Below are 18,917 nucleotides of genomic sequence, written 5' to 3' on the forward strand. Positions count from 1 at the left end.
GGTTGAACGAAATTTCTGTTATATATGACTCATCCGTGAGTGCTTGGAGAATCGATCCATCTCTTGGTCCGGCTCTAGAAGCTAGAGCTAAACCACAGTATTCTTTAGCGATAAAGGAGCCGAGAAGTTACATCAGTCATTTCGAGTATAAGGGGCAAAAAACGCTTGAGGTGATTACTAACAACGAGTTCAGTGTCTGGGAAGAGAGGGATCCATCAATTCGAAAATGCATGAGCGACATTCATAAGACGTTTGAGGTGGATAAGAGTCGGTGGAACTTGGTGGCAAAAATTGGCATACCTAAGCGCGAAAAATATAATTGTCACTACCTAGAAACCCTGTATATCTTCTGGTCCAAAGAAGCCCGCCCAAAACTTCGTCCTTTTGTCGTGGACCTGGAAACTAAAACCGCATATGTTTTCCCACGCAAGTACAGGCGTGACCGATTTTCGAGCACTGTTTATATTCTGATTGGAAAAACCACCCCGGTTCCAGACCAACTGAAATAACCATTGTTATTTGGAATGCCTCGTCCACTTTCTAAATTTGTTCTAGGAAGCAAAAATAGAAAAATTACTAATATTCAATGCTTGGATATACCTAGAATACATTTGAATATTCTAGGATATTTTACCATTTAATGGTTGTTATTCATTTAGATTAATCTTGTATTTATAACATGTTTATAATTTATAAACTTTCTTAAACCCTTTCTAATATATTCTTTTTTATTCTATCATCTAATGGTGCAATAAGATTGATCTTGTATTTAAAAATTACAAACATGCTTATAATTATAAACTTTATTTGATCAATTGAATTAAAAATTAAAAATAACACTACTATTAAGAAAACCAAGCATTTCTACATGCAAAGCATAGCAACTAATTATATATTAGATATATTTAAATAATTTGCTATGCATTGCATGTATTAATTTAATTGATATAAACATGTTCATAATTTATAAACACAAGATTAATCTTATTCCATATCAACCATTAGATGGTAGAATAAAAAATAATATACTAGAAAGTGTTTAAGAAAGTTTATAAATTATAAACATGTTTATAAATTATAAATACAAGATTAATCTAAATAAATAACAACCGTTAGATGGTAGAATATCCTAGAATATCCAAGCGTATTCTAGGTATATTCACTACCATCCTACAGGTTTAACCAAAAATCTTAAAATTATTTTTAAAATCCAGAAATTTTACAGTGAGGTATTCTTTTTTAAGCTTAAGAGAGCCTGCCATAAACGATGTACTTAGAATGATAAAATGATGATAGACATTATAAGACCGAATAGTAATACAAGGGAGACATAAGACCACTATACCTACCTTCTACACTCCTTACACTCTTTTGTGCTCCTCCGATCTGCACAGGTAGATAAGGCTAGAGAGATCCTTCTCGGCCCAAGGAATCCCAGGGAATTGATCCCACAAAGGCTAGAAGGCTGTGCAGTCGTATAGGACATGAAAGGCGTCCTCTGCCTGGCGGGAGTACAAAGGAGGCAGTCTCAAGGTGCCAAGGTGTTCTAGTCCTTTCACTGCAAACCAGTGGGCCGAGCCTTGGTGATAGACCCGTCCCATTGAATTCACTGTCAAGCAATAGATTTCATACTTGACAGCCATGAGCATTCTCTCGCCCCATGCTTGTTCCATCCACCAGGTGCAGTTGTCCATGGGACCTTGAATTATCTCCTTGATATCTAGCTTCGTAAATAAGACGTTGATAGCATGCATGGAGAGCTTGGTTTGGAGCTATGACAAGCACGGCTGTGTTCCGATGACATGCTTCATGCAGGGAGCTCCAATTGCCAGACCAAAATATTATAGGGTATGAGACATTCCTCCTGCATATAGAGGGAATATAACTTTTTTTTTTCACATCATGTTATTTAGTTTGTCGATCTCTAGATATTTTTGTTTTCGTCTTCTACCATATGTCATATATAACATTCCAATCCACTGCTTTTTGTTGTTTTGCATTTATATGCAAGAATATGGGGATAGGTAGTTTTTGAGCTGAGCTTACGAGCTGAGCTCAAGTCAATGAAAATCAACAAAAGTCATAAGAAGTTAATATAAAACTAACAAAAGTTTAATGGCATTCCCAAACCAAGAATTTTTAACTTAAAATTTAGGTGTTTAAATTTATTCGTTCAACACTAACTTTAGTTTACAAAGAAAAAAACAATTATTAAACAGCATAATTATTATTTATTCAGTTTTCTTCTACTTTCATGTCTAACAAAGTAGGAATGGGTATAATGGAATACTTTTTCCCTATAGACTTGTATTGCATGTAATATTGTGCCATGTGTTCAGCATAAACAGGTAAGTGGAATTGACTTTAGTTAATAAATATTGTAAACACTACTCCCAAGAATATCCTCACTTAACTCTGGATCACATGGTACTTAACTCTCAGTCATGACTGTTTGCTGCTATGGCTCCATAGCTGCTGCAAGCCTGCAGCTCTCCCTAGATCGTGATGCTGTGGCTATATCTAACTCTGGATCTACTGCATCACAATTTACCAATCATAGTCAAAAGAGCAAATTTCACTAGTTGCTAATGTATCATGATGGCAGGGTATAATTGATATATTAATATAAAGTTTGGATTATAAAGTGGTTATTTTACTAAGTAGTGGGGTATGATGACTGTCCGTTCATCCCACACATCCCTTCTCCATCCTTTTTCTTGATTTTCATGAATCCATTCTCCCCCCAGGAAGTTCCCCACGAGTTTTTGATGATCCAGTAGGGCATCCCACCTTCGGTTCCATATCCAATGACCAAGACCGCATGATCCCGCGAATTGCTGCACTGACCAGAAAGAATTCCCTGGAAAACGATGTAATTAAGTTAGAAATAAATAGAAATAATATTTGAGATTTTCTTACACTTCTGTAATTCTGGAAGTTTTGGTCGCTGCCGCAGATGCCAACGGTCACGGGAGTTTTGGAGACTGCTTTCATCAGGGCGTCAGCACTGTCCTTTGTGACGTCTTTATAACCAGTGATCTCCACCACCTTATTCTTTAAAGAACAAAAAACAGCTATAATATGAAATAATTAGTGAAGTATACCAACCTTGTTCGCGTTGCAACTGCCTGCAAATCCTGTATATGGATAGGCCTCCTCCGTGGTGACACCACCGTTTTCCACCACGAACTTAAACGCATCCTCCGGAAACCCACCCTGGCATCCTTGGTCTACCGTGTCACAGTCTATCAATTGCTGCTCGGACAGAGAAACGAGCTCCTTCGTCGCCAGAAAGTGTGCACTCTCGATCGATGCAATCGCCGAGAAAGCCCAGCAGCTCCCTGTGGATCACGCGAATCACCCACACCCACAAAGGCCAAATAGAAGAGAGATTAGAAAAAAAAAAAAAAAAACGACGAGTTCTTATCATACCGCACTGGCCCTGATCTTTAATCGGTGTCACAGCTCCCTCCTGCCTCCAATCCAAGCTCGTCGGGAGGCTCGACACGTCCACGTCCACGTCCTTGGCCGGGCGGCGATCCTGGTAGCGCGGGGACTTGAATTTGCCAACGTAATTGGCTCGGAACTCGGCATTTGTGAGATCCGAGAACTTGTTGAGGCCGAGCGTGAAGGTGGTGTTGGGCTGCGCGTTGTGCTTCTCGATGTACGCCAAAGTGTCGGAGAAGATCATCAGCCTGCGAGCCTTCTCCGAGTCGCTGCTGTAACTCTTGCCGTGCTTGGCAGCCCAATCCTCGAACATGTTCTTGATCTCTAGAGCGCGATCGCCTTCCAGAGCCGCTGGCCGCGCAATCGCAAACGGTGCTGCCCATACCACCACCAGCAAGATCAAGATCAAAGCTATCATGTTGCTCGCCATGGATGATTGCTTTGCACTTGCACGAGTGAGCTTATATACTGAAAGTTTTAGCTTCGGGCCGAACCTGTAAAGATGACGGGCCCCATACGATATGCATGTAAGGTTTACGTTTGCCAGTGTTATAGAGGTTCGGGATTGAACTATCCTTGCGATGGAAGCATGGAAAACACGTAAAAGCCCGTGAAAACATTCAACATTTCAACATTCAATATTCAACATTCAAATGCCCTTCCGTGTACGTTCCAATAGTTTCAGCATTTGAAGTTATATACTTAGAATATCCAAGTACGATATTCCTTAATGTAATGGTTGTGATTCCTCAATTGCATTAATATGACTAAACAAAATTAGTCAAGGAATGCCCACAGAGAATGTAAATCAAGATGAGTCATAGCCAAAAGCTTTGGTGATTTTCATTCTAGATGCATTGGAGAGTGGGAGAAGGATGCGGCTGGCTGGTTCCTGTGTGATTGATCATCCCAATGAATTCTTACAGCGTACCAAAAGATACAAAAAATCAAATCAAAGACGTATAAAAGACTTTCACTAGCATATTCCTAGCATATCCACTATAAACCTTTGCGCCTCGACGACCACTTGCAATTCCAGTCGCCCTTCCAGGTGCGCCAGACCTACGCCGCGCTCCTAATGCGGCAGACCTACCGCAGGGGCGGCGAATCCACGCCCACATTGTCGCCTCCTCGGCGATCACCTCCTCCAGATGTATGGCAAATGCGGCAGCGTCGACGACGCCATCCAGGTCTTCCACGCCCTCCCGCGAAGAAGCCTCTTCTCCTGGAACTTCATCATCGCGGCATTCGCCAAGAACAGGCATGGCTGCAAGGCGATCGAGATGTTTAGGAGCATGGACTCGGCGGGGATCAAGCCCGACATCGCTACTCTCAGCGTCCTTGGCGCTTGCTCCAGCTTGAGGGATCTGGAAGAAGGCCGGAGAACGCGCTTGTGAGCATGTACGCGCAGGCTGGACGTTGCGAGGGCCGAGCGCTGGAGCTTTTCGAGAGTTGGGAAAGAGGCGCATTCGAGGCTCTCACCTGGAAGCCAATGTGTCCGTGGCCTCTGCGACCATGTACGGCAAGTTTGGGAAAGTCGGAAGCTTGTTGATGAGTCAGAACGCTGCTAAGAGTCACCTTGTCCGGCTGCTCGAGAGCTTCTCGGTTCCTCCTGTGCTGAGTGTAGGCCACGACCCAGGAGACAACGTCGTGAGCTCTCACTTTCGAGAGAATCCCGTCAAGTTCGTTGCACTTCCCATTTCTGGATTCCTACTATTTAAATTTCGATTGTTCACATTCGGCAAGAGTGGGACGGGAAAGACCTCTAACACTGGTTGTCCCGGAGCTGGTGTGAGAGCTAATGTTCGACGCAGTGCCACAACTAGTGCCAGAGCTGGTGTCGAATGCAGTGCTGGAGCAGGTGCCAGAGATGGTGCTGGACACTGTGTCGAAAGTGGAGCTGGCCATGGAGATGGTGTTTGCACTTGAGACCTTGGTGCGTTTTCTGTGGGAGACTCCAACCATGGCTCTTCACTACCCCAATCCCATGTCTCCCAAACTAAATCCATGGATGGAGGCTCATCTTTTCCATAGCAGCCTTCCACTACAAGGTTCATTATTTTCTGAATTCTAAATCCCAGGCTTTAAACGTTTTCCTACAACACTAACTTCTCTACAATGTGATGATTCGAACACAATTATAAAGATTCGTTTTTTGGATTATGCCAGTAGTGATCAAATTCTGCAAGGAAAAACACTAAGACCTTGAAGTCCCTTCTTTCCTTGAGATCTCGTTCACAAAGCGACACCAGTTCCAGCTAGTGAGCAGCACAACAACAAGGCCACTGACACAAAAGCAATAATCCAACTTGCATTTTTGCATCCATCGGTCTCATGCTTCTAGTTAAGCACCTCAAGACTATCAAAACATGATCTCTCTCTCTCTCTCTCTCTCCTAATTGATTGATTCAAATAATCCCCAAAAGACACCAAGGGACACATCTTTTCATTACTGTTTTTATTCTAATTGGAAACACCACCCTAGTCCCAGGCCAGCTGATGTAGTAGCCAATATTGCCTGCAATATGGGCAACCCAAGTCTTGAACCAAGTTGATCTCTATGTTGCTAATTTGTGGGACATCAACCTGGAGTGACAAGAAGTATAAGAAATCTGTCAAGAGAAGTGTAAAAGAACAACTCTTTGTAATAAACTTGGAGTTCACTTTTTTTAGAAACCTAGTGCATTTTACTTAAGGTAATATTAGAAGTATAATATACTTTAGGGATAAATTTATTTTATTTTTAAAACACTTTTTTTGCTTAAACTATATTAGCTATGTTTTTAATGAGTTGGTGACAGTATAATTCAGCTAAAATCACACTCACCTTGTTCAATTATCTTTCAGAACCACACTCAATGAGAGTATATCTTTGTGAATAATTAAAACCGGTTAGTTTATACTGCCAAAAATAAAATAATCTTCTTACACTCACAAAATAAAAAAAACAAATCTATATCAATCTATAGTTTAAACTTTCTTGGATTAACTCTTGACCTCTTAGCTCACCTCAAGAACAAAGCTCGCCAGCTACCATAGACAAACAAAGAATACATGGGAGGAGGATCCACAAGACATGGTGGTGGGGCACCGCCTCACCCATGGGATTGGCCATAGCAGGGTAGAGGACGACTTTAAAAAATTGAACAGCCTTACCATTCAGTAACAATCAAGAGTGCCATTGATCCAGCTCCAGATCCCAACCGATGAGCGCCCTAAGGAGGTTAAAGCTGATGAATTAGAAAACCGAAACATAAACCATCCCTACAGTCTCTTGTGCTTGAGCCGTCTGAAGCTCCTCAATTCTACGCAGGTAGATAGCCAAGTGGTGTGAAGCAGCAGACTAGAGAGATCCCTCTCGGCCAGAGGTATTCACATGACGACTAGTTTCCACCCTGATTCCTGCCCCTGTATGCGGCTAGCATATATCACACCTAGGGAGGAACATGGTGATATCCTGTCCCATTGGATTCACACCATGTGCATTCTATTGTCCAACCATTTACACAAAGCTTGGGCAAATCACTAGGTGTAGTTGTCCATGGGACCTTGAATGATCTCCTCAAGATCCAGCCCAAAGCGCATCATCCAATCCTTAACATCAGACCACTAGCCCCTGTCTTTCATACATAAGACTGCACGCATGGAGAGCTTGTTTTGGGACAGTTTTATATAGCTTAGCAACCAGGGTGCGGGGACCTGGAGTTGCTGATCAACAGATGCTACGGAACATGATCCAAGGCTTTAGCTAAATCGACATATCCCAGGAAAAGCACTCGGTTTCACTTGAAGTGTAGCCTCTCAAACAGAGAATTATCAATTGGTCAATACAGGAGTAAAGCCCGCTTGCCCATTCACATGCAACCCAGTCGTCTCCAGCCAATTGGACAGCTCTCTGTCAATGAAACAGGCAAACACCTTTGCAAATACTCGCCACAGCCACAGCCTAGGGCGGATAAGTCTATTAATTGTCCATCACATGCCTATTTTCCAGCTGCCGGTAACATCTTAGTCAGGCCTAGAAAGCTCATTGTTTCACTGTGGCTGGTGAGCTTGTGCACAACCAGTTCCACCATCCAACCTGAGGGATCTGTGGGGTTTGGATAGCTTAGTCTGTGCCATGCAATTCCCCACAAGGCTATCACGTGATGGGTGTTCAAAGTCAATAACCTAACCAACGGGTTAGATTTTACCAAAGTGCTCTGCCCGCCATCTCGAGACACAATATTCTCTCCTGCTGGTGTGCGGGTAGCCAGGCCTCGCAAGTGTACATGATTTAAATTTAAATATGTATTAACTGTAAAATGGTAAAATATGCTAAAATACACTTGAAAAAATATGCCAAAATCCAAGCATATTCTACATGTGGACTAAATAAAACTTCTATTGTTCAGATGTGGCTTATATGGATTTGATACCATCTAGTATATGGTGGGAGATCTTCTCGCGTCTGGACGATTGGAGCATAGTAAACAGTGTGTGTAAGTCATGGAGAGACATAATCCAATCCCCAGACTTCAATTCCAGGGGTGTAATGGATCCAGGGGTTTGGATCATCACATATGTCAATGATGTGTTGAAGGCGTGGTGTCCTCTCTCAGGTTTCCTTTTAGATGAGCCATTTCCAGGCTTTGAGAATCCTTATAGAGTTTTGGCTATTGAGCATGGGCTGGTGCTTTTGCGCTGTGGATCGAAGAGCTATGTTGGCAATCCTGTGCTCATGGAATGGAAAGAAATACCTCCCATTGACAAGATATTTCTCAAGACAGATAAGGTGGATGAAGAGATCTTGTGGTCTCATAATAAAGTACTATTTGGTGTTGATTGCCAGAGGTACTCCATATATGTTATCAATAGCGACTGGTTGAACGAGATTTCTGTTCTATATGATTCATCCTTGAGTGAATGGAGAATTGATCTATATCTTGGTCTAGCTGTAGAATATTGCGGGTATCCACCATATCATACAAAGAGAAAAGAGCCGAGAAGTTATATCAGGGTTTCCGACTATAAGGGGAGAAAAACGCTTCAGGTGATTACTAACAACGAGTTCAGGGTCTGGGAAGAGAGGGATCGATCAATTCGAAAACTCATTCATAAGAAGTTTCAAGTGGACAAGAGTGAGTGGAACTTGGTGGCAAAAGTTGGCATACCTAAGCGCGAGGAATATAATCAACGCTACCTGGGAAGCCTGTATTGCTTCTGGTCCAAAGAAGCCCGCCCAAAGCTTCGCCCTTTTGTCGTGGACATGGAAACTAAAACTTCATATGTTTTCCCACGGAAGCACAGGCGTGACAGATTTTCGAACACTGTTTTTGTTCTGACTGGAAACACCACCCCGGTTCCAGACCAGCTGAAATAATCTGCTTTCAATTTCAATATAAATCCTAAGTTACTTTGGTTAACTTTGTGCATAGTTTTCTTCACTTGCATCAGGAAAGATGGTTGTGCCCGCTGGCGGTGGCTTGGCGATGGAGATTTTTCATTCGTCTAAGGTGCATTAACACGTGTTCCATTAGATATTCCATTAGGAGTGGAGATTAAGATCATGAAACACACTTCTAAGGTTTTCTTGGCAATCAGTCCGCATCCAAATGCGGATTTCCTCGGAAGATGGCCTACGCAGTGCGACTGTTTAGTATTCCGTGACCTTACAACTCGCTCCGCTGTAAAATAGTATTGATCCCGCCAGACACTATCAGGCACTTTGTTTGGACAGCAGTGGTATTGGCTTGTTTGCGAGTTTGTGTAAACCAGTTAGAGCGATTCCCTGATTTCTACAGTGTGTTTACTCCTGCCGTGGCTTTCTCGTCCGGATAGTCGATATCTTAGATCGCTCCACGCAGAAACTTCTCAGGGAGCAGCGAATCACGATAATTGTTATCCCAAGATTGAATGCCTCATCTTTGACAAGCCTCTATGTTTTTTTTTTCTTCTCAGAAGAAGAAAGGAAAAGACCAAGACACACAAGATTGAATACTTTCTTTTTCCAACTGATAAGCAATCAGTCCGCTGGAGCCCACTCCAAGTGAAGATGAAGCCCACGCAGTGGACCTGTAAGTAGTGTTTGTGGATTCCATGACATTTTTAAGCTTGGAACTCGTTCTTGAAGTTCCAAGAAGTGGAGTGAACCAGACTCCCAGGCCCGTGCACAAGCAGGTTCGTTTTAACGTTTTTGTCTAGAAAATGTTCACGTATGTTGATCTTTCTGTAGGATCACAAGGATTGAATCATGACTCGTGTATGACATCAACTCGAATATTGAAAAGTGAGCCATGTATACACTACCAGACGAGGGCCTGAGAGGAAGGTAAGCTGTGATGTTTAAGCTTTGGAATCCTGGCAACGCATTTTCTCTTCTGTTATAGTTTTTCCAGATTGAGTATGGAATTCAATGAGATGGTGCGTGCAATCTTGATTCCCCAGTGTGCAAGGCGAAATAGAACAAGGGGCCATGTACACACTATCAGGGAAAGGTAAGCTCTCTTTGTGTTTATGCTTTAAAATCCTTAGTACGTATTTCCTTTTCCAGGTTGACCAGTGAGGTGACGGCACACTGGGGATAATCAAGCCTTACTCCATCCTGGGCTTTTCTTCTTTTGATTCGTGAGTTGCAGGTACATGTTTCTCCTCGTTCGTCTCTGATGAGATCTTTCTTTGATGCTCGATCGCAGGATGAGCGTACTGCTTGTTGTCTGACGTGTGGAAGATGTATCAAGTGAAAGCTATCTTCATTTCTTCCTCAACAATATGGCTTGGCAACAATGCAAGCCTTTGTAGAACGCGTGTCTTGTTATTTCCCGCCCATTTTCGAGTTTCATGCCCTAGGTTCTTCCCGCTTTCGAGTTTCATGCCCTAGGTCATGGCAACGATCGTGTTTCGGATGCTGGCATTCCTCATCGTCGTCTTGTCTCTGGAGCGCAACAGCAAGGTCGGAAATGGCCAGATTTCTCTATGGCAGGGCGCTGATCTCCTCACGCGATTGGATGTCGGGAGTGCGAATTTCTCCATCCAGGATGCCGCTGAGCCAGCTACGGCAGATTGTTTGGCGGAGCTCGGGTAAGCCTACATTGATTTCCCCTTTCCTGGGAGCACAGTTTGGTCATTTGGATCCTTGGTGCGTTGCAATTCCAGGTCAGGAACTCGCAGTTTCTGTGGTGTTGCGCCTCCCTTGCATCCAGCTCCAACTCAAGGTCCAAAGGAGGGGGTTCCAGCTCCAGGACAGGAGGAAGCTCCAGGGCAGCAAGCTCCAGCTCCAGCTCCAGCTCCAGGGCAGCAAGCTTTAGCTCCAGAAGTTCCAGGTTCAAGACCTCCAACCATTCCAGCGCCACAGAAAGCTCCGGCTCTAGCTCCAGGACAGGAGGAAGCTCCAGGGCAGCAAGCTCCAGCTCCAGCTCCAAGACCTCCAACCATTCCAGCTTTAGTTGTAGGGCAGCAAGCTCCAGCTCCAGGGCAGCAAGCTTTAGCTCCAGAAGTTCCAGGTTCAAGACCTCCAACCATTCCAGCTCCACAGCAAGCTCCAGCTCCAGCTCCAGGACAGGAGGAAGCTCCAGGGCAGCAAACTCCAGCTCCAGCTCCAAGACCTCCAACCATTCCAGCTTCAGCTCCACAACCAGGGATCACTCTCCCGGGTGTTGGGGGTGGTGGATTTGGTGGGCTTGGCAGCGGTGGTGATGCCCTACCTCCATCTCCACCACAAGCTCCATCTCCAGCAGACTCTCAAGCTCCATCTCCGGCAGACTCTCCAGCTCCAGATGAAGAATACCCGTGGCCTAGCCCGGGAAACACTTGGTATAAAAGCTCCCCGGTTCAACAACCAGGACCAGAGTTGGCAGATGATCCCGATGACAATGACGAGCCGGAAGACTTGCCGGCAGTAGCTCCAGGCGTGTCTCCTCCAGCTTCTCCAGGTGCAAAGCCGCCTCCTTCTCCAGCTCCTCCAGCTCCTCCAGGTGCAAAGCCGCCTCCTCCTCCAGCGGCAGGCGTGCCTCTCCCAGCTCCTTTCTTGTGGCTCCCCCTGTCCTTTGGTTTGGGCACGGTGGTACTCTTTGGGATTCTGATCTACGTGATTAGAGAGAAAGGCGAAGGCCTTGTCTTGTGAGAGATGAATGCAGCGGGTCGCTAAAGGTTGGGTTGAAGGAGAAACAATACCGTGAATATCCTATATCGTTGCTATTCGATTCGAGCTATGATAGGCGATATTATTGACTGTCGCCATGATCGATTGGATCGCACCCGCACCTGGATCCATCGTCCGCCCTCCAGCTCCACGATCTTCCAGCGCCATGCCCCAGATTGTTTCGCGCGCAGGGTTTAGAAACTCAGATGGACTTCGGCAGGCAAGCTCGACAGCTCTACGAGGAGATGGAAGATTTCGACACGGATGCTTGTTCCTCGAGGGAAGAAGATCTCTGGCCAGGGGTCTTGAAGTTTGGGGGCGCAGAAAGTCCAAGTTACGGTGGTGATGGATCTCTGCAAGCTTGCGATTGCTGGTCGAGCTTCACGTTGCTCACGGCTTCGACTCCAACTTCAAGGTCTCATCAACGAACTTGACATGGCCAGGCGAGTTTTCTCCAAAGTGAGAGCTCGTGACGTGGTCTCTTGGACGGCTTTGATCGTCGCCACCACTACGATTTGGAGTTCATGCGGCTCTTGGCGAGGAAAGACGGATCCGGCGACGGCGTTGAAGCAGCGAAGCTTGGATCCGGAGGATTTGGAGAAAGGCCAGGAGCTTCACGTAGAGATCACTGCCTCGAGGGACTGCTCTAAATCGCCGGTGGTTCTCAATGCACTCGTCAACATGTGCGAAGAGTTGTTCAAGGGGATGAGGGACAAGGGTGGACGATTTTGATCTCGGCTTACGTCGAAGGCTCTACCGCCGAATGATCCTGGAAGGAGTCCAGCCAACCGAGGTGACGATGCTGGTGGTCATTGCCGCATGCTCGGCTATGGAGTCACCCTGGGAAGGTATAGTCACTGCTTTGACAGACTCTAAATTCTTCACGGACATGGCTTTGTGCATGTGATATTGGACTCGATGGTTTAGTAAACGACGGGCTTCTGGACAGCTTAAAGAGGACACGTTCTGAGGTAAGAACTCTCTATGCCTTCTTTTATTTTCTGACTACGAGTGAGAGCAGCGATTTGCACGTAGTCCATACTCTGTGTAAGCTTAACATTATATACTCTGGATTGTGATCTCTTTGTCACACATCATCTCTTAAAGCTCTATAGATACGACATATATGTGCAGCCCTTCTGTCCGACTGTACTACGGTTTCCTTAGCAGCACTGTTTGCCTCTGGAGGTTGGTTGTTTCAGGAAGAACGTCTGGAGCTGATTATTTTCATTATGCTTGCAGCAAATTTGAGAACGATGGTGGGTCGTAAAATATGCAATATATTTATCATCACATATTCCAAATATTAAACATATATTCAGTCATGTGTGGTGATGTGTCTACCGGACTGCTGATGAAAACCCTTTAAAAGGGAAATCCTTGTAGCATTGCATGGCATCAAAAGTGTCATTGATGGCATAAACTTTTAGATGATCCAAGAAAAAAGAAATTGTAAATTGTGACAATAAGTAGAGGTATTATCTGTCTCTAGTTTGCATACACAGTAATAATCTCACTGTTAGCTGTTGTACTTATTCTTCCAGTGCAATTTCAATAAAATTCTACAGCTTCTCTTGTCAAGTTAATTATTGTTTTTTTCAGACTTTAACAATTTGGCACTTCCCCCAATGATGATAAAAGTCAGTGAATACCAGTACTGATGTAGTGATTCATGTAATTTTCTTACGACAAGATATGGCAGTGTCTGCTATCCAAGTTGTTGTCACTGTGCCTGTCAAACCTTCGTATGTGCACTGATGAACATAGTGTTACTTGTTTGTGTAGCTAATCATCGAGCTTTCCAAGTCGTGTTTTGTGCTACTTTTGCAACAGCGGTTTTCTTACCTGTGGATAATGCTAAAGTCAGTAGGCAATCACTGTAACTCCTAGCACTGACCTCCAGGATTTTGAGGAATCAAATAACCTGAACTCTTTCCGTTCATTGTCATTGTGGTTTGAAGGTGAGAGTAATCATAACACTTGACAACTCTAATACGATGAAACTGAAGGCTGTATTGAAATTATTTGTCCTGAGGCAGTGTGCTTTCAACTTTTCACTTGAAGGTATTATTCTACTTTTCAAAGCATGACTCTTCGTTCCCAGTAATCTTTTTCCTCAGGCCGCTGAAATTGCATACCTCATGCAGTTCTTATTGTACTTCAGAATAAGCTCCCGTGTTAGATCCGACCTTGGCTTGGTCATTGTCGAGGCTGAACGCATTTCAGAATATAAGAAAACCACAGGATCCTTAGAAGCGTGTCAAGACGTGGAAATTGGTTAAAAAAGTAACAAATTATACAAAATGAAATGAGTCGTATGAGTATCTTCCGTGAATACCGCGGGGTAGAGCAGCTTGGTAGAGATCAAGATGATCATTTCCACCAGTCCAGGTAGGACAGATTTTCAAGGCTGGTTTCGTCCCTTCACTTGTGAGTTGGCCACAATGGCACAGTTTAAGCCATCAAATCTTCATAAATAGCTAGTAAAGTAAGAAAATGAATTTTTTGTTATGGTTTGTATGACATAGTTTGAGATGCAAAATCACATGTAACCCTTAGGTTTTTTAGAAATGGCAAACCTATAATATTCTCACCTGGCTTAGAAGCTTTAATGTTTAAACAAAGCCCAGCCCCCTCAACAAACTTTGACATGTAGGAATACTTAAAGCTACTTGATTGCCAAGGTCAAACTCTATAGGTGGCAAGTCTACCATATAAGCCTTTCCCGTACGTGAACAACCAGTGCCAAGTGTTCGATTGTAATACATATCATTTACCTTACTTTTAATCATGTCAACAATTATTCTAAAAAATTTTGGTTCAAACCAAGTATCTTCACTCCCGGTGTCCCACGGAATGTCAAATGCATACTCTTCATACTTCCAATCATAACTTATCCTATACACCCGTGTTGTAAGGATGTTTTGATTTTTAACCAGTCCAACCACACTAGCACAGTAAGGATGTCCAGAAACCCCAAAGACTAGTTCATTAAAAACACCAGTGTACAAAAAACTGAATGATGTGTATTTCCATTGAGTAACCACCGAGTCCATTCGTCTGCTCAAGCCTAACAACGCTTTGACTGTGTTTCCACGAGATCCATCTGGTCTTTTAGTCATCCATTCATCTGCCAGCAAAAATCTTGTTCGCCTCAATTTACCATCAACCAACCATTTACTTTTCTTGACATGACCTTTAACCCAGAGGCCATCTGAAAAACTTATGTTTCTACAATAAATACAGTCTACACCATCAACCTCTGGAGCTTGAATAAAGGATTCCCGGATGTCATCTATATCTAGTTCATCTAGAACAAATGGTAAACTTGAACCTGTGTCCACCAGAAATGAAATTGGAACCCCGTTGACAGGGATGGTTGCCCAAAGCCCAGACTGTGTTGAGTCCAAAGGTAATCTTACTATCTGAGCCCACGAAACAATTGCATATAAAAACAGAAGGAAGATGAATCACATCCTTAAATGCTTTGGCAAGTCCAATTATGGACTTAATAACATAAATGCTTTTTATAATTAGAGGCGAAAGGCAAAAGGGGGAGCTTAAATACTTCTGGCGAGATGACGCGCACCTCACGAAATTGTGGCTCGACGCCTGGGTAAGCTTGGTTTGTATCAAAGAATTTGTGATTCTATTTCACATTCTCTAGAGAGATTCCTCTGTTGCTTTTAGTTGAAGAGAATGACGACTTCCTGGGACTGTCATTGAAAAGCACAACTGTGGTGACCCTTTAACGAATCCACACTCTCATCTTAAGTGTAGTGAAATGTGGAAGATGGGAAGACCATCTCCTTCGTTGGCTTAAGATCGTATCTGAGATTGCGATTAAGAAAACCAAAACTTCAAGCTCACACAATCGTCCAGATTACCAGTGACAACGTCCATATGGAATTGTTCCATTTCCGTTAGGTTTTTTTTATTTTTTTATTTTTAATTTTTATTTTCTTCTGATGCAGTCTATAGATGGAAGCTAAAACCGATTGGCTTCCTTCCCTCTTAGTTTTTTCATCTTCAGGTTTTGGAGAGACAAGCAACCAGGTGGCATGATCTCTTGGAAGCTCATGGCTTATGGAAAGCTTTTCCATAGCAGCCTTCCACTACAAGGTTCATTATTTTCTGAATTCTAGTAGTGCAATTAATCCACTTGAGCTTTATATGGAAGCTAGGAGATCCAGATGCAGTTCTACTGTGATTTCTGTGGACATCCAAGTGCAACACCATCCACTATAAAGCCCACTGTAAGTGTTTTGTGGATTCCATGACGTTTCCAGCCTTGAAACTTGTTCTTAAAGATCCATAAACCAGATCTGCAAGATTTGTGGAGATTGGATAAACGTTTTTCTCTAGACCACACTACCTTATATGTGAGTGTCCTTGTGTATCATTCGGAAGCTCATCCTCCCAAAGGAATGTGATGATTCACATACAATTATAAAAGATTCCTTTTTGGGATTATATGCAGTAGGAGAATGGAGAGGAAAGCTCTCAAGATACCATCATAGAGCCACAGGTTGCCATATGTCCCAGCATACGACATCCTCACACCCCCACTGGGTGCCAAGGCTGGAAAAAAAAAACCAGAAAAAACAGCTAACCAAATCAGCTGAGCTCTTGAAATTAACATCTTTTGAAGAGTACATTCTGCTGCATCTCCCCTGCTCAATGTGATCCCCTCTTCAGTATCTTCAACATCAAGAAGCATCTTTGCAGCAGCACAACAGCAATAAAGGTGACATGAAGCATGGGAAGATTCTAATAATGTTCTATTGGCCGGATTTAAGGCCACAATATTAATATTTAGAAAGCTACTTATTAGCAAGTCCTTTTAGATATTCTTTCCTTAATGTTATGATGAAATAAAGTTGGTATTGTTGATCCCTTTTTGTTCAAATGTTAGTAAATTGGGTTTAGCATCTATATTTAGCTAGATAAACATAAAGTAAAATGTATTTCTTGTTGAGTATATTGGGCCTGGTTTTTTGTTCGATAGGTTGGGAATGCAAAATATTTTTCGAGAATTGACATAAAGTTAGGATACTACCAGATTAAGGTAGTTCTCTTTTGCTCTATCTTGCACTAACTTAATAAAAACCTATATGTATTTAGATTGGTCCCTAAATATCATTAGATGATAGTTTGCTAAACATTCTCGCTATCATACCCTATGTGTTGGTTTTGTTCAGTTCTATTGACTATTTATGGAAAGTGTCTACATTTATTAATTGAGTATATCTACAAAATGTAGAAATTGTTTTGAATATAATGGTGTTATTTCTAAATTCACAATCTAGCTCCATTCTATATTTAATCAATTTTCATGATTATCCTAGAGACTTGGGGTGAAAGCCTAAAGCATGTGTCCCTGGGGGTGGGGGGGGTTCCAAATGTATAGTAAGGATAGTGGGTAGGTTGAGCATGGCTGATCAACTTAAGGCATAATATAGTTTTATGTGCATGTCCTTGATCTACATTTGGTTTGGGTCTAAGCCCAAACTCTATACCATACTAGTTAATGGAGTACGTATATCTTCGCATCAGGCTATTGGTATACTAAAATGGCACTAGACTTTATCTAGATTTGTTTGACTCTGTTTGTGTTTTGGTCCTAGCATTAGAATGCTAGAAGCTATAGGAGTGTTCCAAGTCACTCCATGCTTTTGTCCCTTTTCTTCTTGGGTTGTACCTTTAGGAATCATTTTGTGTTTTACTTCCTTCCCTTCTAGGCTTTATGGTTAAGAGTTTAGCTCTGTCCTTTTGCTGAGTGGCTCAAGGCCCTAAAACTCTAGTTCCACTCCACTATTCTAGGACACGTGGCATATAACATGTGGCATGTGAAGGGTTGAGGTTCACCTCCATGGTTATCCTATGGTAGATTATAGGGTAAAGGGTGAAAACCATGTGCACTATACTTAATCTCACAAACACATATAATAAGTTGCTATGAAAGGTGTAATGTTTCATCAAAGGTTTTAGTTCAATGGATGTGCAACAAAAGGTTAAGAAGGATTTTTTAGCAATGTTGATTGATGTTATCATTAAAGCTTAGATATTTTCACCAGTCAATTTGGTCAACTCTGGTGAATGGGATGGTCTACAAGGTAGTCAACATGATGACCAGCTAGCCAATACTTTATATTCAGGGAAAAAACGACCATTATTATGTTGTGGCTTGAATAATGGAAATGACAATGAGGCTATGAAGCTTCATTCAGACAAAAAAGACAAAGTAGAGGGCAATTGTTTTTATTGCTACAAAGCTGAATATCAAGGCAAAGATTGTCTTGAAAGGGTTAACAAATTCTAAGGTGAATGTGGTGGGATTTATTATGGATATAGTTCAAGTATTTGCTATGGTGGATCTTCCATATCTCACCTCTTGTTATTGAGACAAATGTGAGTGAGATTGTTATTAGGGTTGTCTTGCTTTAATTTGGGCATCCTCTTATGTACATGATGTAAACAATCAAAGAAAATAACTCAAGAGACAATTCATAAGGTTTAAAATTTTAAGAAAAGGATTGCTTTGTCAAGAGGTAAATCTCTTAACCAAGCTAAGCTGAGACTTTTAGAAGCAATAGTAACTGAGTTTAACAAAGGGGTTAAATTTTATATTCTTGGGTTTGAATATATTGTGCTGAGTGACCTCCCGGGAAGTCCAAACTCAAGAGCTTACACATGAATCACACAATGGAATTGACCTACTATAAATAATCAAAGAGAACTATTCAAGAGATGATCTATAAAAGTTCAAATATAAAGGGAAAAAGTGCACTCCTTTTTCCATTTAAAGTTAAATGTTCTTGGGTTTAAATAATACTAAATTGGATGACATTCCGGAAGCCCAAACTTATGAGCTTAATTCTATTTAAGATATACTCTTTATCTTAAGTAGGTGTAAGTGTAAGCAACCAAAGAGAACGACTTGAGAGACGGTCCATGGGGTTCAAATATAGAGGGAAAGGGCCCATGAACAAGAGTGCACCCTTTTTTCCAATCGGTTAAGGGTCTTGGGATAGTTGGAGTTAAGCGTCCTTGGGTTTAAGTAGTACTGGGATGGGTGACCTCCTGGGAAGTCCAAATTCAGGAGATTACATTTGGTATCGGAGCGGTCTCGAGTCTGACTCTATTGGTTGGCTAGGGGAATCACACCACATGTTGATTGACATCTGGCTGGTCCAGTTTGCTCCCGAGGGGTAGGGTGTAGAGTTGCGGCTCTCAGCTTCCGTTCACGAGGGCGTGAACTTGCAGGGAAGCGTGGTGGATTATAAGCAACCAAAGGGAACGACTTAAGAGACAGTCCATGGGGTTCAAATATAGACGGAAAGGGCCCATG

General features: G+C 42.7%; 2 protein-coding genes and 1 long non-coding RNA gene across 3 annotated transcripts; 2 read left to right on the top strand and 1 right to left on the bottom strand.

Annotated features, from left to right (window-relative positions):
* Nucleotides 1-2,458: 2,458 nt before the first annotated feature.
* LOC9638640 (senescence-specific cysteine protease SAG39) lies at nt 2,459-4,916 on the bottom strand. The gene is made up of 6 exons (XM_002977139.2): nt 4,408-4,916; nt 3,433-3,941; nt 3,109-3,341; nt 2,920-3,054; nt 2,695-2,860; nt 2,459-2,535 (listed from the first exon to the last, which is right to left on the bottom strand). The coding sequence occupies exons 1-6, from the start codon at nt 4,914-4,916 to the stop codon at nt 2,459-2,461; spliced, it is 1,629 nt and encodes a 542-aa protein (XP_002977185.2).
* A 5,372-nt stretch (nt 4,917-10,288) lies between these two features.
* On the top strand, nt 10,289-11,636 carry LOC9638642 (basic proline-rich protein). The gene is made up of 2 exons (XM_024681990.1): nt 10,289-10,506; nt 10,582-11,636. Exons 1-2 carry the CDS (start codon nt 10,310-10,312, stop codon nt 11,546-11,548), a joined length of 1,164 nt encoding a protein of 387 aa, XP_024537758.1. The 5' UTR covers nt 10,289-10,309; the 3' UTR covers nt 11,549-11,636.
* A 22-nt stretch (nt 11,637-11,658) lies between these two features.
* Nucleotides 11,659-12,663, top strand: LOC112348793. The gene is made up of 2 exons (XR_002993178.1): nt 11,659-12,414; nt 12,494-12,663. It is a non-coding gene; the product is annotated as an uncharacterized LOC112348793 (long non-coding RNA).
* Nucleotides 12,664-18,917: the final 6,254 nt, after the last annotated feature.

The sequence above is a fragment of the Selaginella moellendorffii genome, unplaced genomic scaffold (genome assembly GCF_000143415.4).
Source record: "Selaginella moellendorffii unplaced genomic scaffold, v1.0 SELMOscaffold_33, whole genome shotgun sequence".
NCBI lineage: Eukaryota > Viridiplantae > Streptophyta > Lycopodiopsida > Selaginellales > Selaginellaceae > Selaginella > Selaginella moellendorffii.

What these genes read in the sequence shown, in the direction of transcription:
- LOC9638640 (XM_002977139.2), bottom strand. Translation starts at nt 4,916, where the DNA reads ATGCGCCTCTTTCCCAACTCTCGAAAAGCTCCAGCGCTCGGCCCTCGC. An exon ending in GCAGTTGCAACGCGAACAAG is followed by an intron (nt 3,055 to 3,108) that starts GTTGGTATACTT and finishes TGTTCTTTAAAG; the next exon opens with AATAAGGTGGTGGAGATCAC. An exon ending in ACTTCCAGAATTACAGAAGT is followed by an intron (nt 2,861 to 2,919) that starts GTAAGAAAATCT and finishes ATCGTTTTCCAG; the next exon opens with GGAATTCTTTCTGGTCAGTG.
- LOC9638642 (XM_024681990.1), top strand. Translation starts at nt 10,310, where the DNA reads ATGGCAACGATCGTGTTTCGGATGCTGGCATTCCTCATCGTCGTCTTG. An exon ending in GATTGTTTGGCGGAGCTCGG is followed by an intron (nt 10,507 to 10,581) that starts GTAAGCCTACAT and finishes TTGCAATTCCAG; the next exon opens with GTCAGGAACTCGCAGTTTCT.